Source organism: Macadamia integrifolia, chromosome 7 (assembly GCF_013358625.1).
Source record: "Macadamia integrifolia cultivar HAES 741 chromosome 7, SCU_Mint_v3, whole genome shotgun sequence".
NCBI classification, from domain to species: Eukaryota; Viridiplantae; Streptophyta; class Magnoliopsida; order Proteales; family Proteaceae; genus Macadamia; species Macadamia integrifolia.
The window spans coordinates 34,082,910-34,104,998 of record NC_056563.1 but is presented as its reverse complement, the minus strand read 5'-3'; the positions used below and the strand labels follow the sequence as shown (position 1 = coordinate 34,104,998).

At 37.1% G+C, this 22,089-nt stretch overlaps 4 protein-coding genes across 7 annotated transcripts; 1 reads left to right on the top strand and 3 right to left on the bottom strand.

The window, feature by feature from the left end:
• Window positions 1-4,509: 4,509 nt before the first annotated feature.
• LOC122083071 (abscisic stress-ripening protein 3-like) lies at window positions 4,510-5,636 on the bottom strand. Its single transcript, XM_042650740.1, has 2 exons — window positions 5,441-5,636; window positions 4,510-4,946 (listed from the first exon to the last, which is right to left on the bottom strand). Exons 1-2 carry the CDS (start codon window positions 5,555-5,557, stop codon window positions 4,782-4,784), a joined length of 282 nt encoding a protein of 93 aa, XP_042506674.1. The 5' UTR covers window positions 5,558-5,636; the 3' UTR covers window positions 4,510-4,781.
• A 1,491-nt stretch (window positions 5,637-7,127) lies between these two features.
• LOC122085263 (protein SET DOMAIN GROUP 41) lies at window positions 7,128-12,052 on the bottom strand. 4 transcript variants are annotated; one of them, XM_042653754.1, is made up of 7 exons: window positions 11,164-12,052; window positions 11,035-11,074; window positions 10,860-10,960; window positions 10,135-10,233; window positions 8,830-9,377; window positions 8,515-8,715; window positions 7,128-7,539 (listed from the first exon to the last, which is right to left on the bottom strand). In XM_042653754.1, the coding sequence occupies exons 1-7, from the start codon at window positions 12,001-12,003 to the stop codon at window positions 7,377-7,379; spliced, it is 1,992 nt and encodes a 663-aa protein (XP_042509688.1). In that variant the 5' UTR covers window positions 12,004-12,052; the 3' UTR covers window positions 7,128-7,376. The 4 variants fall into 4 exon arrangements, with proteins under 4 accessions (XP_042509688.1, XP_042509685.1, XP_042509689.1 ...); XM_042653751.1 differs by having other exon boundaries at window positions 8,515-9,377; XM_042653755.1 differs by having other exon boundaries at window positions 7,412-8,243; window positions 8,515-9,377; window positions 11,164-12,051.
• A 1,565-nt stretch (window positions 12,053-13,617) lies between these two features.
• LOC122084277 (thioredoxin Y1, chloroplastic-like) lies at window positions 13,618-19,863 on the bottom strand. Its single transcript, XM_042652381.1, is given in 6 exon segments — window positions 13,618-14,002; window positions 14,221-14,294; window positions 14,807-14,967; window positions 14,970-14,983; window positions 15,375-15,463; window positions 19,532-19,863. Coding segments are annotated over 5 exon segments (507 nt in total). The 5' UTR covers window positions 19,709-19,863; the 3' UTR covers window positions 13,618-14,002; window positions 14,221-14,228.
• A 284-nt stretch (window positions 19,864-20,147) lies between these two features.
• Window positions 20,148-20,757, top strand: LOC122084945 (50S ribosomal protein L12, chloroplastic-like). Its single transcript, XM_042653358.1, has 2 exons — window positions 20,148-20,177; window positions 20,266-20,757. Exons 1-2 carry the CDS (start codon window positions 20,148-20,150, stop codon window positions 20,755-20,757), a joined length of 522 nt encoding a protein of 173 aa, XP_042509292.1.
• The last annotated feature ends 1,332 nt before the right edge of the window (window positions 20,758-22,089 follow it).

Here is a 22,089-nt window from a genome sequence, read left to right as displayed (position 1 = left end):
CCCCCCCCCCCCCACTTCCTTTTTTTATTTTTATTTTTTGTTACCATATCTAGCAAGTTTTTGAGTTATAAGATAAATGTTAATATTAGTTGGAAAATTTCCATTTTGTTTATGTTTCAAGGGTTAAAAACTCAATTAAAGTGACAAATTTTACTTGAAATAATATTGACTTTGTGTCAAGTTGTCCATTGCACTCAATCATGTAAATCATTTGTTCTCTCTCTCTCTCTCTCTCTCTCTCTCCAAAATAGCATTTAACCATTGATTGTTGAAAAAAACCTTGTGTATAAAAATGTTTGGCCACACGTGCATTTGCACGTGTTTTTTTTTACTAGTATATATATATATATATATGATGTTACCCTTATTCCAATACTGACATTCAATTTGGATCGATCAAGTATCTGTCGATCCAATACAAATACGTAGAACCATGATTCTTGACAGATCTCTCTTGGTTTCTGTTGTTCTCGTCTTGATGAGTCGTGTATGAATCCATCTCTTCCTTTTTCCTTAATTTTTTTTGTTTTTTTTTTTTTTTTTTCAACTCTTGACTTAATAGATTTTTAGGAATAAGAAGAAGGCAATCAAAATAAAGATTGTATATTCTCAATAGTGGTGTCAATCGAACAGTCCACATTTCTAGCCAGCCCATTTCTGTTTTTAGAAGCCCAATTGAAACATTTCTTCTTGATCCAGCTTATGGAAGTCATATGTTGTCCCATATAAACTTGTTCTTCACCCATGTATATCATACTATTATATAAAAGTATGTACTCATGTTTCGTGGCTAATCTTTTCTTTGACTTTTTTACCCCTCTTACTTATTTAAATACATCATTTTTTTCATTATCTTTTTAGTCAATTCTTTTTATTTTTTCGATATTGTTGGTACCCTTTATATATATTTTTAATATTTATATATTTTCTAAATTTTAGTTTCTTTATTCCTATCACATCCCTTTCCTTATCTCTCCCTCCTTTTTTCCCACTTTCCTTTTCTTCCTCCCCTCTCACACGTTTCTTAAGTTGGTCTCTTTTTTTCTTAAAATCTATATCTTTTTTAAGAGAAAAGAAAAAAATCTATATTTTGAAGAGTTTTCATAATACAAAAAAAATTCTTTCTAAAATTTCTCCCTCCCCTCTCTCACGTTCCTCTCTTTTAATCCATATCTTTCTAAAAAAAAAATTATATATTGCTATATTTTTTGTTCTTACTTAAATACATCATCTTTTTCATTATCTTTTTAGTCAATTCTTTTTATTTTTTCGATATTGTTGGTACCTTTGATATATATTTTTAATATTTATATATTTTCTAAATTTTAGTTTCTTTATTCCTATCACATCTCTTTCCTTATCTCTCCCTCCTTTTTTCCCACTTTCCTTTTCTTCCTCCCCTCTCACACGTTCTTTTAAGTTGGTCTCTTTTTTTCTTAAAATCTATATCTTTTTTAAGAAAAAAGAAAAAAATCTATATTTTGAAGAGCTTTCGTAATACAAAAAAAAATCTTTCTAAAATTTCTCCCTCCCCTCTCTCACGTTCCTCTCTTTTAATCCATATCATTCTAAAAAAAAAAAATTTATATTAATCCATATCTTTCTAAAAAAAAAAATTATATTAATCCATATCTTTGTAAAAAAAAAATTATATATTGCTATATTTTTTGTTCCCACTTTCCCACTTTCCTTTTGAAACTCTTTTCCTTCTACCAAAAAATATTTATTTTCCACATTTGTCACTCTCGTGCTCTCCTCTCTCTCTCTCTCTCTCTCTCTCTCTCTCTCTTATCTTTTATTATATTCTTTCTTTATTAATTTACTTCTCTCTTCACTATCTTGCTATATTTTATCTCTTTCTATTTTTACTAAAACAAATCTATATATTTCTATATTCTCTCCTCTCAATTGCTTTTCTAATTTTGTTTAACTTCTTTATCAACAAAAAATATTTTAAAAAAAAATTAGTTTCCTTATAATCTCCAAACTCTCATACGGTTAAACCCTCTTTCTACCAAAAGAATTCTCACGATTCTCTCTCTCTCTCTTCTTTTTATCAACAAAAAATATTTAAAAAAAAAAAATTAGTTTCCCTATAATCTCGAACTCTCATACGGTTAAACCCCCTTTCTACCAAAAGAATTCTCACGATTCTCTCTCTCTCTCTCTCTCTCTCTCTCTTCTTTTGAAACTCTTTTCCTTGGACTATTTTATTTTTCTTATTTATTTAAATACCTTAAATTCTTCATTATCATTTTTTTTCATATTCCTTATTGTTTCTATTCTTTTTGGTACCCTCCACTTTCTCTAAATCTTTAATGCATCCATTTTTCCCAAAAATAAAAGATCTTGTAAATCTTTCATTATCACTTTTTTCATATACCTTATTGTTTCTATTCTTTTTTGGTACCCTCCACTTTCTCTAAATCTTTAATGCATCCATTTTTCCCAAAAATAAAAGATCTTGTAAATCTTGTATTATCACTTTTTTCATATACCTTATTGTTTCTATTCTTTTTTGGTACCCTCCACTTTCTGTAAATCTTTAATGCATCCATTTTTTCCAAAAATAAAAAATCTTGTAAATCTTTTAAAATTTAATTACTATAACTAAATATAATGATAATTCAAGAAACTAGAAGCTTAACTCTTGGAAAATTGAGATTTTTTTAGAGTCCGGTCGCGAGGTCTGAATGGTAGGTATGAATCATAGTTCAAATATTTCTTGATCTATTCCATATATTTCGTGTTCCAGATACTCGATTAATATCCGAAAGGTAGAACCATCTCTCTCAAGATGACAGATCCACTCTCTATACTATCAATAGGATCAATTATAACAAGTCACACACTCATATTCTGGAAATACAAAAACAAAAGAATTCTGCGATCGAACTTCAAGAATGGCCTAAAAACCCAAGTCCTAAAGTTTGTGCATTATTGGACGGGGAATGTTGGTTTATAGGTGTAGTGGTTGGAGGCTTGCTGGCCCAGTTCAGATGATGAGTTTGCTTTTTTTGTGGAAGATGATTTGGAGGTTTCACTTTATTATAAGTTCCTTAAAACTTTAATTGCTCACTATTATTATAATTCTTCAAACTTCAGTCCGTCGATTTATGGTGCATCATTGCAAAGACCGAGGTTTGTTGCAGGCAAGTTTTCTGATCCAATTTGATCTGCAGATCTGTTTCGATCTATGAGTTTCAAGTAGTGGAGCTCTTCAGTTATTTTTTGAAATTTTCTTGATTGTATTGGGTGCAATATCTAATAATCAACGTAAGTAGATACAGCTTTACTGAATTAAGAAGTTTTTCTTTGTTTTGAAGCTTTCTATTTTTGAGTTTTTCATTTCTCCATTTTGTTCATTAAATGCTCTCTATTACCTTTAACGTGTATGTGCTTCATGAATACTCATTTAATATTCTCTGGCCATTTTCTTTTCCTGTAGTATTAATCTACTCTCAATTTTATCATATTGGCTGGACTTCGCCCACCTATCTTCCCTTGGTTATTCCCTAATGAACTCAATCCTTGTAAGGATATATTTATTTTATTGATGCTTATTTCGTGCTCCCTCCCCTTCCTGTATTTTGTTTGAGTTGTGAAATACTTCATGCCAAATTTATTGTTCGCGATTATGAGGCTAAAAAATATTGTTACTATGGTTCTTTACAGGCTGCCAATGGAGTTAGGTTGTTCACAATCTTTGATGCCATACTCATTTATATTCTCACATGCATTTTCACGACTCTCTCTCTCTCTCTCTCTCTCTCTCTCTCAACATAAGAGAACAAATGAAACTTTGAATTAATATTACTCATTTTTGTTCCCACGTGCATTTGCACGTGTATTTCTTACTAGTATATATATATATATATATATATAAAGCTTATGGAAGTCATATGTTGTCCCATATAAACTTTCTTCACCCATGTATATATAAATATATACATATATATATATATATATATATATAAAGAAAGGAGGTAAGATCCCCACGACGCCTGTGTCCGGATCCTTTCGCAGCCCTCTCACAAAAAGTGAAGGCCTCACACACTCTCTCTGCTTTCTTTCTTGTGAAACCATTTCTTTCTACATCTATGTCCATCTTAAGGGTGTGAATATCTAAACCGAACAAATCGAGCCGATTGAACTAAACTATACTTTACCGATATACATTGAAAACCGAATGAACCTAAAATCAAATTGAAATCCATTCTTTTTTTTTCTTTTTTAATCAAGGTGTTCAGGCCAGCTTACACACACCTCGACTAATTCTTGGTGAGACTAGCGCTGCTACACACCGTTATGGTTTCAACTTAAATCACAGATGTACAAATAAAGAATTGAACCTATGACCTTGTGCCTATCCACACAATCCCCAACTCTCCCTAACCTACTCAAAAGCCAAACTGAAACCGAAATAAACCGATCAGGAAAAGGTTTCTATATTAAGTGGTTGTGATCTCTCACAGAATCAACTTCAAATCAATCTTTCTACCATCACACTTGGAACAAAGTTTCATAAATTTTACATTTTACTATAAACAAATGAACAACAGACACCCTCACAGCCCCACCCCAAGAAACCTATATTATTAGAAACCCACAAAGAGAACCATTAAGCAAATTGAAGGGATTAACCTCCATTTTGCTTTAACATTAACGTACTTTTAAGTGATTAAGACACATCTCTCAACCTCATGGACACTAATAACAGAAAAACAAATAAAGGGTCAAGGTAACAACTAGAGAAACGACTCTGAGAACACATATAGTGTTTAATTCTTCCCGTGAGCCCACATTTCTTTCTTAGCTTCTTTCTTCTGATGACCCTCGTGGAAGGCAAATCCAACAGCTCCCACTGCAACCGTTGCTGCAATCTCCTCTTTGACCTTGTGGCTGTGAGAATTCTCTGGGTCTTTCTTAGCCTTGTGCTTCTCATGCTGAGAAATATTTAAGAAAGAAAGTAATAGCTTATTAGCTCTTAAAATCGATCACAAGACATGACCACCATCTTAATCCTCATTAGCCTATTCTATTTATATAGTAAGTATCCCAATGACTTCATTATCATATAATTATGATAAATTTTATAACTATGTATGTAATATTTGTTGGGTTCCATGCGAAAGCAATTATCCCAAATATAAGGACTTGAAAGCCCTCTCCTTAATGTCTAACCTTTAAGGATGAGTTTTACTTAGAATCCCATTAGTATCAAATCTTGGACGCAACTCTGGTGTACCTTAAAGGATGGAAGGATGGAAGGGAGATTGTTAGGTTCCGTGGAAGCAATTATCCCACATATAGGGACTTGGATACCCTCTCTTTAATGACTAATTTTTAAGGATTAATTCTATCCTATTTCCAACAATATTATCTATGTAAACGAAATATGTGATTGAGTAACCGATGTCAACGCGTGGGGCAAACTTACCAGAGCGTAAGCACCAGCAGCTACAGCACCAAGCTTGCCGAGTTGCTGTAAGTGCTTGTGATGTTTCACTTGTTTCTCATGATCTTCATAGCTCATTTCTTTTGTGGGCTTTGACATGGTAGCAAGAGAGAGAGAGAGAGAGAGGTGACTAGCAAAACCAGAATGTAAGAGTAATCAGGAAAAACACAAGAGGGTGTTGGTTTGTTGATGGTCTAAGAGATTATACAAGGGCAACCTTTTATAAGGTTTCAAATAGAGGGAGAGGCAGAAACGTGGTAACAACACAGTGGGCATAACGCGTAGGAGGTTGTTCAGTCTTAGGTTGGCCATCTGATTTAGGAAATATTTTATGAAAAATGTCAACTTTATTACAAAAATTCCCACTTGCTTACTTGGCCGATTCAAATGATTAGCTTTTTGGCTGAGGTTGATTACAAAAATTCCCACTTGCTTGCTAGGCTGATTCAAGTGATTAGCATTTTGGCTGGTTGAGGCCAGATGGGTTTAAATATTAATAGGAAAGATCTTTATCTTTTTCTATATATAATTCCTCTCCCCTACTGGGTCTTGAATACCAGATAGTATATATCTTTCAATAAAATATCCTGGAATGAGCCAGTTGATTAACTAATATAATGGAATGACTTCCTATAGTTGATTTTCCATTCATAATCAAGTAGATCACCCAACCATTGATCTTGATGATGACGCCATTGATATACCATCAGCTTTCATGACCATTAGGTAATAGATCATGTTCAAGGTTTATTATATTAAGGTAAGGCAAAGCTAGGAGGGTTATAATTAAACTGCTAAAAATAAGTAAATAACTTCTATAGCAAATCAAATATGAAATCTCTTAGGAGTAATGGGTATAACTTAATTTCCTTTCGTAAGAGAATGATACCAATTAATATTTGTATGTTCTCTTAAACCATGGGTGCATTCAGTTTGGAACCCAATGAATAGAATGGATGCATCTTACGGGTTTAAAACTATTAGGTGGAGGGATTCATTGGTATATGAAGGGAAAAAAAAGGTCTCAAGGGTAACAAAGAGGGCTTTCTCCAGTCCTAGCGCAATGTTTCCAAGCCTGCCTCTGTTCATTTGTGCACTTGTACACTGTTACCTTCTTATTCCCAAAAGTTTTTCAGCGAAAGTTAAAAATGGGTTGAAAACTTCTCAAATTCATATGTGAAATGACCAGATTTCAACTTTATTCACATTTAAAAAAAAAATAACTTCATTAGAAAAAGTGTGTTGTCAATGGGCAAAAAAGTAAGATTGTAACTTTTTCTTCGTCAACTTTGGTTTCAAAAATATTTTTCCTCAAATAATTAGAATGCAATTTTAAAATTTCTCTTTGTCAATTAAGTATTCATAGGGTATTTCTATACCATGTGCTCCTGAGTTTTAATTTAACTTTTAATTTTAAAATAAAGGTTATACCAAGGGAAAGAAAATCCTCATATAGTAATATATAACCACTTGGAAGTTTGAACATGTGTTTTTATTTTTATTCTTTTTTACTTAACTCATATTCTTCATTGACTTCCCAGAAAGAAATAGATAAATAGAACTCGTTTAGCAGAATCAAAGCTCCTATAGGAGTAAATTTCAAAGAATAAATGGATAGATATTTTTGCCAAATCAATAGGACTATAAGCAGTGAAGACCAACATGCGACTAGTCCAATACTATGTCTCTCATTTTGATCGAGAATGCCAATCCCTGCTCGGGGTGTGGGGTAGGAATACCGTAAATATGTATCAAAGCAAAATAAGGGAAAATTACATGATTACCCACTTTTGGGTTTCATTTTACAAAATTATCCAACTTATGTTTGAGTTAACAAAAATACATAAAATCAGGTTTGGAGTTACTAAATTACCCAAAACAGTAATCTTCACCCAACCAAATATATATTTTACCATTTTTACCCCCAACAACCCTCCACCTCCCCCTTTCTCAGATCACCCTTCTCGATGACCACTCTGCCTAACCCTACAACTTCCATTCCTTCCCTGCCCCGCACCACCCCACCCCGGCTATGCAGTCCCGCACCACCACCTGCTAGTATCCTCTCGTTCCATGCTTGCCTAGAGTACATCCAATACCGAATTGTTATTGTTTGAAGCTTGACTGAAGATGCAACACAACAAAGTTCTGTGAGTGGAAGAGGGTTTATGAACTGAAACTGGGAGAGGGGCAAGGGACAAGAGGGAAGAAGAAGAAAAAGAATGAGATGCGAGTAATTCATCCTTTCTTCTTCTCCTCTTAAGAGAGAAGAGTTAAAGCTAGGATTTTCTTAGGGTTTTGGGACTAGTGAAGCAAAGTGAGGCTTTCAATGGAGAGAGAGGAGCAAGAAGAAGATAAGACAATAGGATGGAACAAATGGTTCTAACAGCTCTAACCCCAGCCACTACTCTGCTTTTCTCGATTTTTGTAAGAGAACTTCATAAATTAAAATCTTGTTAATAAATCAAGAAAAGACAGATAAAAATCGAAGTAATTGGATGGAAAAGAGAGGGCAGCGGCAATTGTTGCTTGCGATGAGAAGCTCCAATTTCCAACAAGAACGGGAGGCGGGAGCAAGGGAGCGACGGGGTTGCAGGAGGGTTGGGCGGGTAGATGCAGAGAAGATGATCGAACAATGGGGGAGCTGGAGGTAGTTGGGGGTTAAAAATGGAAAAATAAACTGTCAGTTGAGTGGAGTAACTGTTTTGGGTAGTTTTGTAAACACAAACACAAACTGGGCAATTTAGTAATGTGAAACCCAAACGTGGGTAATTAGGAAGTTTTCCTGCAAAATAATAACAATAATAATAAATAAATAAATTCAGTAAAAACAATTTCATTCGGTTTGAACATATGTTTGTTTAAATAAATTAAATCTTGACGGTTCACACTTGTTGAACTCACTAAGCTTGATTGAAAATGGTTACAGAGTCATGTTTTCTCCATGAAGTACATTTCTAACATAGTGAGTCAAAGAGCCATAAGAACCATAACAAATACTTGATAGATACCCTCCATAGAGTAAACAATGAGCACCGAATTGAAAGAGAACTGACCTTTCTCCATCGGTGCACTCCTCTTTACATCTACATACACCACAACTTCGTCCATCCCCATAATCAAGACTGACATCAGTGACATAGTCCCCAACAGTGGAAGTTCTTGGCATTCCAAGCCATTTGAAATCAACAGGATCAGTCAAATGTCTAAGGAAAGGATGTCCATGAATCAAGAAAGGCCAGACCTGTGGTGAAAACCTTGAGACACAGTCAAGAAACCATTCAGATAACTCTTCAAATTCTGCCTGTCTGGAGACACTTGGAGACGAAGGAAAAGCTGAAATTGTTTTTAATTTGTCAATCAATTTGCACCTGCTGCATCTACTGTGAAGGGAGGATAGGAGTTCTGAATGAGGCAACCATCTTGAGCTCCTAGAGAGACCCAACAAGGACTCTCCAGCATCAATCCATACATTGCCAGCTGTTGCTATCAAGGAAGTTTCAGAGAGGAACAAGTGGTGGGTTACCCCTGCAAGCAACAAAGAATATGCAGTGCTGGTCCTGCTCATGTCAAAAGCTTTGAACTGATGATCGCCCATTTCTGAATGAAGAGTCAGTAAGTGACTTGCTCGTACCTTATAGGCAGACACCAGACTGATATAGGCATTCAGAGAGAGATAATGAAGGGGATGCAACTTCAAATTTGGATGCAATGGCTCCCCCGTTGGTTGCATCTGTCCACTCCTCATACTTCCAATGAGCATACTCTCCAGCTTCTCACACAAAGATTCAGGGTCCCCAACTGACAGATATTCACTTATAGCTTCATCCACAAAATCACTGAGATCTCCGTATGCCTCATCACTGCAGAAACCATTTTCCGAAATTGAGTTGGTAGCCCTGAGGATGGCAGCATTATCCTAGACAGCAATACAGAAACCAGTAAATAAATGATACTTCTTCAGGAAACTTGGGTTACAACACAAAGAACTTGGGGATCAGTACCAATGCATCAGATAATTGGATTTCTTCATATTCAGTGGATAAGTACGAGAATGGTTTCAAATAGAATAAACTGCAATATGCAATTTATTACCAACAAAGAAAAGGGTAAATCCAAGAAAGATATTAGAGAAAGTGGGTAAATAGTGTGAATAAACTACGTTTCAAACATCTCACCAATTATATTGGATGGTGAAGCAACGGTCATACTCATGAGGCTATGGAAGGGTAAAAACCATAGTACTCATGGCACAAAGGTGAACCAAGCAGTGCCAAGTTGCGCAAGGCAAGCAAAATATGAACCATATTTAATGTCAGTGTCCCCTCCCCGCAACCCCCACCCCCCCAAAAAAAAAAAAAAAGTCTGGCCTGGATGCCTTGACACTCAAGGTGACTAATGCCTGGACAACTATGCTACTATCTCATGCATTTGTTATTAAAAAAGAAAAAAGAAAAAAGAAAAAAAGGGCTGGTGGAAGGACTAATATTATGCATTACCCTTTAACAGTGCTGGATGATTACTACCATATTCACATACTCCTTTTGTGGTGAAATGAATTAGAGTAAAAGAGAGTGGCAGCCAAAGCGACTTAAACAACCAAGACTTATTTTGGTAACAATTGGCCATTTGGCAGATACATTATGTCATTATCATATATTTGTGTAATTTCTTACTTGCAAAATACAATCCACATATGCCTTTGGTGATGCACTACATCTCCTACAGTTGCAAATAAACCGATATTTCATCCACAATTCCAAATGCCTCACTGCCTGCAAAAGGAACAGAAGCATGTAGAAGATAAAATGCTAAAAGAGAAATTGACAGGATGAACAGTGAAAAAGCTGTGATACCTTCAAGTTCAAACTGTTATACCAGAGTGCCCAGTGCAGAAAAATAGACGGTATACCTAATTGCATCCGGATGTAAGGTATGATTCATAGTTTTGTTATTGATTAGTCTTTACCAGTACCAGTGCTTTCTGATAATTCGATTACAATAGATTGAGTTTAATATTCCATGCATAGGTGAAACAGAAAGTGATTGGCTTTCCACAAATTCACTTGTACATCATGGGTTTGTGCACTAAACTGACCACTCCCAACAGTCCGTTATTTACTTGTCAGCGTAATATAGGCTGTGCGAGAGGGCTTGGCACATAATACCGAGTACTAAATACCCACACTAAACTGGTTGAAATAGTATAGCCAGATTAAACACTGTCTGCCAAATTAATTTTCATTAGCGCAGAAAGAAATGTGTCAAATTGCAATAGTTTATGTAAATCAAACCAAGAATGCCATAAGTTAGATAACACAAGCTAAGCTCATCTTTCAAACTAATCAGCTAATTAAATTCAGTAAGATGGGAACGTAGGTATACAACAAAGACAATGTACCTTAGGCTGCAACAAGTCAGTGTATGTCACGAACACTTCCTCTCCTTTCTTGATTGGCTTGATGCTCCTCACAACAATTCTCGGGCCATACCCACACCATCCTACACAACATTAAGAAATGAAATTTATGAAACTTCAAACAGAGAAACAACATAACCCCGATACTAATAATCACCTTGGCTGAATTTGCTCTCATCACAGACCCATGCCTTCAACTGCATCCAATTTTCAATTCCACATAACTGTCACTTCCAAGAAGAAGAAGGGAAAACAAAGACTTGTATGAATCATCATCGGTTCTTACTAGTTCTGCATCACCACTGGCGACAATACTAGACCCTGACTCACCGCAGGTTTGAATCTCCGACCCAGCTAGGAGGAACCGATAACAGGCGTTAGGAGAGCAGCTGTGGTTGATCCAGGAGAAACCCGGTCCGTAGACAGCGACACCGAGGGAGTGCCCCTCTTTAATTTGCACTTCCACGGCGTTCATTAACACCTGGCACAGAACAAACTCCTCAAGTTCTTGTTCAGGTTCATGTTCATGTCCACTCGCAGTGGAAGTGGGAGTGGGGAGTGAGTGATCACGCGTTCTTCGTGCGAGAGACATCAACCTTGCGCCTTGACGCATCTTTGCGAACATCTCATCGGATTGGGGGTCGCCACCTTCCACTCGATCGCGATTACTGATCAAACCAGCAATTCTGCTAGGGATCCTGTTTGGTTGGTAGTGATGGTTTTGGTTTTGGTGGCGGGAGAGGAGCCCCAGCCTCTCAAAGCAGAGGAGGAGGCGGAGGGAGGTGCGGAGGTCGGAAGTGTCATCAGTCCAAGTGCTCGGCTCTGATTGGAAAAGGCGGAGGAGGTGGTACTCCCCGCTCGATACGTGGATTTCGGAGTCGGCGGCAGAGCACAGGGAGGAGCAGTAGAGAATAGAGGAGGAGGAGACATTGGCAGAATTGGTGGGGAGAAGAGGAAGGAAAGCAGAGGGATTATTGTTATTATCATTAAGAGGGCGAGAACAAGCGGAGCAGTGAGAGGAAAGAAATAAGTCGTGGAGGGAGAAGGCGAGGGGTGGGATTGGGGGTATTATGTCCTCTCCCATATCTATGGCTTCGCCTGCTCTCATCTCCATCTCTCCTCTCATGTCTCCCTCTCTTCACCACTCTGCAACTCGACTCCAATCGAAAGTGATCAGAAATGTCATTTAACTAGAAGTGCCGAAGCTGCGGTTCGGTTTGGCTTAATTTGGTTCGATTTCTGCACTGTTTAAGAAATCAGAATCGGATTGATCAGCCGAGATTCCAATCCAAATCGGCTGTTATTAATTCCGATTCCAGTCTTCAATTCAACACGGTCGTTTCTTGGTCCAAAACCCTAGAATCGCTGAAATTTCTAATGTCTTCAACAATACCAATTAACTCCAGAGGACTTGTATATTATTTGATTCGATAAACATATAATGAACTGGCTTTTTTTACTAATTTAGTTCTTCCCTTTTCATATTATGGGCATGATATGTCTCAATTCAAGCACTCACAATGTCAGGGATTGGTGCGATAGGAGATTTTAAGAATAACTAGTAGGTAGAATGATTATATTAAAAAAGAGCAACTCAGTGCATGAGATTCTTGCTACTGCAAGGTTTGCAAGTTCTTTCCTTTTCATAGTATTGGTTAATGATTATATAAAAATTAACCATTAATTGATAAGTTATCACAAAAAAAAGTTTCGATTGGTAAAATATCCTAGTCCAAGGCGTTTTTTGTTTTTTCTTTTGGGAAGATGGTTTATTGAGCAAGCAGCATATGGAAGATATCAATGAGGGATATAATTGTTTTGTAATAAAAGGCAATGTGATCATTTCATGTGAAGAGAAGATAATATAGAGATAGGGTACTAGCATACTCTTCGTGGTCGGCTTAGAGAACATGTTCCCTTTCTTTTAGACTTAATTTGATTATGGGTAAAACCTATATGAATTTTTTTTTTAAATAAATTATCTGTAAAATAATTAGATTTTACCTAAAAGTTTTTTTAGATGCTTTTTTTCTTGAATAAGAGGTTGAACCTTAATGATGGCATCCCTTTTCCAGAGTCAAAAGCTCAGTAGGATCATAAAACCCCTCCGGGACGATTATCCTCTACAGTGAGTGCAGCTGTGTGGTGAGCATCAGATGACCAAGACCATCTAGGCACGCACCCTGAAATCGTCTCGATTATCCAATGCTCACTGCACGGTCGCACTCACTACAAAGGATAATTTTGCGTAACGATGAACCTAGATAGATGGACTTATCCTTCACCTTCGGTAGAGGAAAACTTTCTCCTTACCAAGAGGGTGACGCTACATGTACCATCCCCGTAAAATGGTCTCTATAGAAGCAATATTGATTTGGAATCAAGGCAATTCTAAGGGAGCCGTAAGGGTTTCCTCTTGGTTATCCTAGATTCCAAACAAGGGATCTGACTAGTGGAGACTGGAGACTGCTGTCAAGGTGGTTTGCATAGCATTTCAGCTACTGTGGAGTATGCTCCTTAACGATATGCCTTTGGATACTGCTAACCCTGTTATGCCCAAACGTGGACAATTCTTGCCCATATCGCATGAGTTGACTCATGACCGCAAGTCCAACTAAAATCCGTTTCCTCTGTAGATAAAGCGTCATTTGTTGCATATAAGCAGTGGTTCATCCATCAACAGTATCCACACAGTGCCACACTGGTGAAATCCTCTCACTAATCAACAAAACCTTCTCAATGAACCAAAATGGACCTGTTCAGCAGCAGGCATAATATGAAAATGGCACTAACTGCACACAGATTACACAGTTCAGCTAAAAAGCCAGTTCTTCATTGAAGGTTGACCCGGTGGAACCAATGAATGCAGCTCAGCACATTTTTGCATCATGGTATTCAAAATTCACATCCTAACAGCGACAAACATCACTACATCACAGAGAATTTTATACTTGCATACTTTTCTAAAAAACAATGCAATGGCTCTGCAGATCCAACTTGTTTCAAGGCCAACTCAATTTTGTTATCCTGATCATATAAACTTTGATCCACTGGAGCAGTACAATGTCCTACGAATTTTTTTTAGGTCCACAATAGAAAGAGATGGCTGATCAACCCATACATTCCTGCAGCTTCAAAAGCTTAAAGTCTCAGACTTCTAATGTCCAGTTGCCTTCAGTTTCCATCCAAACTGAACTGAGAAAATTGAAGCCTTATTATGGAAATGCATGAGAAAACAAATATATAAAAACAACTGAAAGGGCTAACCCTCCACAGATGTTGCTGCATCATGTATATAGTTTTGGAAACTGGATCAAGAACCATGTAATTACAAAAGGCTGACCTTGAGAACTATTGCTTAACTTCCAGTGCAGTCTCAATCCGCTCGACAAGCTGATTTGCAGTCAACGCACCTTCCTGAAAGTAATGAAACAAACATAATTGACAGGGAACTGGAATACAGAAAAAGAATGAACAAGTATTGGAAATGCAAGACCACAAGGCCATGCGGGTATTCAATTAGGGGGTAACTATTACATGCAGCAAATCTGCACAAGGAGAGGGTCCATGATTAGATTGACCACATGAAGCACCATCCTGTGCCACAGTGGACCTTGATTGCACAGACCAAAAGAATTAGTTAATGGAGGTTTTGTCAGGATGTTGTCAAAATCGTTCTGATCTAAAAAACAATGGAGTAGATCAGACAGTTTGGCAATCATCTCTGCTTGTAATATTTTGCATATGTCTCCTTGGATGGATTCCCAAAAGGAGGTTCATGTCTATGCATGTGGGCAAGGTGTGCCAAAAAGTTTTTGGTGTCCAGTGTTCATAGTCTCCTCACACAAAACTCAGGTTCTCAATAATTTACCTAAAGCTCACTAAAGTCGGATCTTTTGAGGGAGGAAATGAAATCAAAATTGTCTTACAAAGCGATGAAAGGGTTTCCCATCCTTAAAAATGATAAATGTGGGCAGTGCCTCAATTCTGTATTTGTCAGCAATGCTTGGGTACTTCTCTGTGTCAATTTTCACAACTTGGATCTTATCTTTCAACATGCCACTGACTTCATCGAGAACAGGAGCCATGATTGGCAAGGACCACACCTGCAAATGATAAAATGCGCTTTTTTTTATTATTCTCCAAATACAGATTGATTAGATCTCCCAGAGGCTCATCCCCAACAGTTCCTAAACTTTCAAGCTTGACAATACTAAGTGACCTAGGCAGTGAGAAAATTGCCTTCTCACCATGTAGATTGTTTTCTCATCACTCTCATTTTTGTCCCACAACCCCACACCCCTCCCCCCACCCCCCCCTTCTTTTTTTTTTTTTTTTTTTTTTTGACCTGGAACAGGAACTGAGAATAAGGAAACAATATATTTTCCAAATAAAAAATTAGTTTGATTTTAAATTAGATACATAACAAGTAATATGATAATAAAACCAAAGTCCACCTTTGATAAGGATCCTTCAGTAAACCAAAATAAGACTCACCAGGTTGCATAGAAGTCAACCAATACAGGTTTATCAGAATTTGCCAGCAAATCATCAAAGGATGAGAATGTTTGTTTCTTTGCTTCAACCTACAGAGATCAGTAGAAACAAAGAAGTACAGTTTTATAATCCATATCATTTCAGAATATATGTTAAGAAGGTCCAGAACCAGAGTTTCATAACCATGAAGCAAGCAATATTCAGCCCTAAGAGTTTATTCCAGCACAAGTAGGTCCGATATTGCAAAATCTCAACACTGCTTCCTCAAGTCTAGGATGTTTCCAAAATAAGAAAGACAGAGAAAAGAACTTAAATGATATATCAAAGGAGAAAAGGAGGAAAAACTTAAAGGATACATTTTTGCAGAAGTGCAGAAGCAAAGAAAACAAATATATAATGGACCTGAGGTTTACTGCCCTTGAAAAACCGCTTCTCCCATACCATAGATACGGTCCACCAACTCACTGTTGGACTCACCAATAATGGACACTTCCTGATTCGGTTAAGTGTGAACCAGACTAAGTAGATATCTGGGATGCCCAATATATGGACTTTCCTCCTGAAAATAACTTTCTTTGATTAACCGCTTCGTCCTCAAAATGTAGCTTTAGATCAAAAGGTTTTAAACCTCCAGTTTCTACATCTCATCCAGGGGATGTCCCAAAGCTCAGATGGTAAAACTACCAAGATAGATTCACCAATGTATACTATATGTAGAATTTTTCAAGGCCAAAAAGAAGATTGATTTCAGTTCCTTAACACCATACTCCTGAAATGAACTTGAACACTAGCACTATACAATGCTAAAATTATTAAACTAATAATAATAATAATAATAATAATAATAATAATAATAATAATCATAATAATAATAATAAATGTTAGAGATACAAATTCAGAATTTTAATGAAGTGCACACATCATAAAGCCCTGAACACAGGGCCAACCTACTCTGAAATTTTAAATCATTAGTTAAGCTATGGGGTAGAGGCTAGCCAATAGATCGTACCTTATAGGGTCCAGGTAAAACTGGCCAACTTGTGGTCACCTAAAACATTAGCTTCATATCTAATAAGATGCTCAGCATCTAGTCCAAAGAAAAGTAGAAAACCAAGCTGATTTACGAAACATTACGCTGATTGGTAATCCTTTATATCCTATAAGGTGAGCAAAGTACCATTAGGATCAACTAATCACACGTGTCTTGGTTGAAAAATAATATAAGCCCTATTGAAGAAGCATTAATCTATATTTTAGAATTATAGTAGGTTGATGAGGTTGAAAATTGAAATCTTCTCAGCTGGATGTAACTGTGGGGCCTTAGCAATTGACAGCTCACATACATCAGAGAATGGACAGGGAACAAAATTAAATTGTTGTAAAGCTTAATCTTTTTAAATTGTGAAGAAAACCAGTTCATACAGTTCATAGTCAAAGGTCATTAGAGATGTAAAGGACTTAACAACCACCATAGAAATGAGGATCAAGAGCAGAGTGAAAATAGAAAAATATAGCACCAACTAAAATTTAAAGAAAGCTTGAGTACCATCCAAAAATAGCATACTTGGCCATGTCGCAGGTATAGCACTAGTAGGATTTTACCTTCATAATGCTAATTTTGTGAGAGAATTGCACTCCAAACACTCAATACAGCCAAAAATGATTAACCCAACACCAAATTTATGGCACCCTCACAGCATTACTATCTATGTTCCCATCATTAAGTGGAGATATTTCTTCCAATAGTCCCCTTTTCCTAATCCCTATGAGTTTAACAACAGTAAGTCACGTTCCCACCTTCTTTTGGAGCAACAAAGATAAAAGACAACTATCATAATCATAAGTTATGTTTAGAATTTCTTACTACATGTAATTTTTATTTCCCCCCTTCAAGAAATAATGGTCTTCACAGTTTTGCTGAAGGTAGCCATTTCTTGCCATCTCCTTCCTAGATAGTATATTCAAGGTTATATTTAAGGTGGCAACTAGCTGTTTTGCCTCATCAAGGCAAGTCATTGATTAATTGATGACTAGGCATTTCCCAAGTGACAATTAATGATATTTAGTATAAACATTTCATAACCTTGAATAAATCTATGACTAAATGATTAAATCAAATAACAAGGATACTTAATGATTTTTCCTTCCATGTACTAAGGCCATTTTATATTCTTTCCATACACATCAGCATTAAAGAAAATATAAATGACAAACAAAAGGCCTTAAACAATGAGAAAAAAATATATCTACACACAAAATGAAAATAATAATAATAATATAAAGTTATCACTTAAAAATAAAAGCATTATCAAATTTCCCACCCCCATAACAAAGAGCAACTGCATATAGACATTACTTTATAGGGTGACCATTGATTAGGCAAGTTGATGCAAAGCCAGCTCTATTAGACTGGCTAGTCAAAACTGCATTGTCAATACCTAATTTGTTATACTTATGACAAAGGGGATTCGTGTTTTAAATACACTCTTCTTACACAAAGCTATAGTACGCATTTTTTCTGATTCAGGAATAAGGTCATCTATCCCAAAATTTTCTACCTGCAAACATATTCACAGATTGAATGATAGTATCCCCCCCAGGCAGTATGTGTATGGTTTAGTGTAATTTCCAGTGAGGTGACCAGAAGACCTTGATCCACCATTGCCACCTCAATCTAGGGTCACATCTTCATTAAATCATGAGTCCTCATATCTTTTTTAACTCAATTCACATTTAACCACGTCCTTTTGGAGCCTTCAGCTGGCACCATGGAATTCCTTCAAAAAGAGTGTACCCAGTGCTCGAGGTTCCCACCACTGCAGGTCTGGGGAGGGTCATAATGTATGCAGCCTTACCCCCGCTACGGGAAGAGGCTGTTTCCTGACTCAAACTGTGTCATAATGGTGCAACCTTACCATTGCACCAAGGTCCACCCTCTCATGGAATTCCTTCCTACAAGCGAATTAATTGGTCTGAGGATTTTTCCTCATCTTGTCACCCAATTGTGCTACCCCTATGTAAACGTGGAAAAAATGACATAATAATCCAGATCCAATCAGAGTTTTGGTTAAAATTAAATATTGCCACAGCAGAATAATATTGAATGCAAAGGGATTATTGGAAATCAAAACGTGTGCATAAAATAATGATCCAAAAGAACTGTTTGACATAAAAGACAATTCCAAATGAAATGGAAATATATAAAAACTATAAGGAATTGTTTGTTGAAACATAGGCATTCAAAGTAGACTTATTCAATATGGAACTGAAAGGCAGAAAGCTAGATATAACATATAGTTTTTGTGCTCGCCAATATAGATTTTTCCTGTGTTTGAATCATGATATGAGCATCTACTTGAACTATGCACAATATAAGGCATCACTTTGGACAGAATTCACCAGAATATTCGAGGACATCATGTTCTTTAATGCTTTAAGATGTGCCAAAAAAAGGCACGTCAGTTTACAAAGTACTTAGAATGACCATATATTTCTGGTTTACTTAAAAAGAAAGACCAGGTTCTAATTTATGGGTGTAATTTATAGTCTGTAGGTCTCAATAGTATACATGCACGTATCTAGGAATCACTATTAACTGCTTTGGTAACATATGCCCTGTAAAAGTAATCAAGCAGACAAAACCATCAGTTGATTATGCAACAACATCATTTTACTTATTGCTACGAAACATCACTGCGTATTTACCAAAAAAAGTTAAGGAGCTCCTTCAAAAATCATTACAACAATTTCTCTTGCTTAGTATTTCATAAAATATTTATAACCAAAATTATGCAAACTCGAAAAGAAAACTGAAGATGAATTACATAAGCATTAAATGGCCACAAGTAAATCCCAAGCACTCCCATTTTCAATTAGGGAAGTACAATATACATTCTGTTTTTGGGTGCATTTGGCATTTGAGGCGGGGGGCGGGGGCCGGGGGCCGGGGGAGAAGGGGTGAGGATAGGGGAAATTTCTAACAGCGTTTCAGAGCAAAACCCGTCAGAAAAGAGAGAAAGCCTAAAAATTTTCAGTTAACAATAGATACTACTAAAACATGGCTATCCGCCATAGAATCTTCACAAGGACCACTCGAATCACCAGAAAATAAATAAATAATAAAGCAAAATAAACAGAAGAAGGGAGAAATGTTAAACCTTAGGAAGAATTTGACGCTTAGGAGAAGCGACAAACCTCCAGTTTCCTACTCGAAGTCGACGAAGCTGTAGGGGAAATTGAAGCGAAGTCGAAGAGGAAAGCTTGGAAGAAAGGGAAGCAGTGGAGCGCTCGAAACTAAATGAAGGAATAGTAGCTGTTGACGCTGACATGGCCATTGTAATTCCTTCGAGCTCTTCAGAGAATCCAAAGAATAAAATCTTCGGTTAAATGTAGAAGAAGCAGCTCTCACCTCTATCAGCTAATCTCTGCTTTGACAAGAGAGGCAAGGAACGAATAACAGGTAAGCGCGAGAAATTATTTCCATTCCTTTTCCATTAGAAAAATAATAATTTATGGAAGTGAAAAGATCTCTGTGGGATACTGAGGGCCCGTTTGATAACGCTTCTGCTGTTTCTGTTTCAAGAAACGGCAGAAACATAAATTTCCGTTTCTGGGAACAGAAACAGAATTTTGGGTGTTTGATAAACTTTGTTTCTTGAAACTCTTATTAGCGGCCATACGAGTCTCTATGCATGTGGTTAAACCCAGGTTTCTGGTTCAACACCGACATTCAAAACAAACACCAGAGTTCGATTGTTATCACGGGTGAAGGAAATGGATTCATTCAATACGAGGATATCGGCAGTGATGAGAACAGAGTCGTTATTGAAAAGGAAACCAGCTTTGGGATCAAGAATTGTGGAAGAGGTTTACTACATGAAAAGGAAACCAGCTTCGTTCGCCGACTTCGACTGCATCCTCTGCGTGTCCTTCCCATTCTTCCACCTCTTTCCCGAAGCAAACCCTAGATTTCCCGATTCGAAGCCCCAAATTGTCCCGCAAAGCCAACTTCCTTCCCCCTATTTGCGCCGTTGCCGTACCAGAGAAAGTAGAGAAGATTGGAAACGAGCTCAAAAACCTAACCCTAGAAGAAGCTTGCAGCCTCGTTGACTGGTTACAGGAAGAGCTCGGTGTCTCCGCTGCTGCCTTCGCACCGGCGGCTGTTGCCGTAGCGCCTGGTGCCGTTGCCGATGCGGAACCAGCCGTCGTTGAGGAGCAAACGGAGTTCGATGTTCTTATCGAGGAAGTGCCGAGTAACGTGAGGATTGCAACGATTAAGGTCGTGAGAGCACTTACGAATCTGGCGTTGAAGGAAGCGAAGGAGTTGATTGAAGGATTACCGAAGAAATTCAAGGAGGGAACCTCAGAGGAAGGGGGGTGTTGATCTTCGAATGAACATGATAAATTTTCATAGATTTTTAAGTTGGTGTGTCGGTCGATCGTGGAATTGTGCCCCTTTTTTGTTTCGAGAAACAAGCGAAACAAGTAAAACTTGTTTCGTCATTCATGTTTCTTGAAGCATAAATTGTTATAAATTTCAATTTATGTTTCAAGAAACAAGTGGAACAGAACACTTTTACCAAACGGTATTTATGCCGTTTCTGTGTTTCTGAGAACAAGAAAACACAGAAACACGTTTCTGGTTACGTTATCAAACGATCTACTGATATCATGCTCCCTCGAAAGTCAAATTTCTACTTGATGACCGGTAGTTAAGTGGTTTGACCATATAATCCAACGGCTCAAATGTACTGAATCCATACTTGTCTGAAACTTACTTATCAAAAAAAAAAAAAAACTTGTCTGAAACTCCGTATATAAAATCAGGAATCGTGTCGGTGAATTGGTCGATTCGGATCGGAATCGGCAGTGGTCGATGAATAAATCCAGCCGATTCTATTCCGGCCAAATCAAATTGCCGATTCAATCCCGAATCGAATTAGGAATTTACAATTTTTTTTTTTTTTAAAAAGAAATTGGGCCTTGACTCATACACACTAGAGGGGAAGGGGGATGATAGGAAGGGGGAGGGGAAATGCATGTGAGTATATGATCCTTAAACCTTCCACATTTTTAACGCCTGCTTTATAAGTAGAAGCTACAACCAATGCTATGCACAAGATCCACATATGATTGTCGGCTATTGTCGACGTTTGCTATGACTCTGATATCGTAACGAAAAATTGGGACAAAAAATGATAAAATGGTTCAAGAAACCAAAGTATCAGTATTTTCAGGTGCAAAACGATCTGATTCGGCTCAAAATGACTGATCTGTATCAGTATTGGGCATCGATACTGATTGGTTGAAGACTAATCCAGGTTGACTCACCGGATTCAATGTTCTGAAACCGATCCCACTCAATCCAATCTGGATGGGATTGGGATTGGTCTGGTCCACTGTTAGTTAAAACGCGTTTAAAATGCGTTTGCGTTTTTTTGCCGTTTAAAACGTGTTTTCCCGTATGCTATTATACAATACGGGAAAAACGGAAACGGCAAAAGAATCCGTTTTAAACGTGTATCCGTTTTTTAAGAGTAAAATAGGAATTTTATTAAAAAAAAATTAATTACTTAAAAAAAAAAAAAAAAAAACCTATTAGTAAAAGTAGGGGTGTCAACGGTCCGGGTCGGTGCGGTTTCGGTCCGGTTCCACCGGTTTCGGTGTGAGTTTGGAAGTGATCGAAACCGACCCAATAAGGATTTATCGGTTTCGG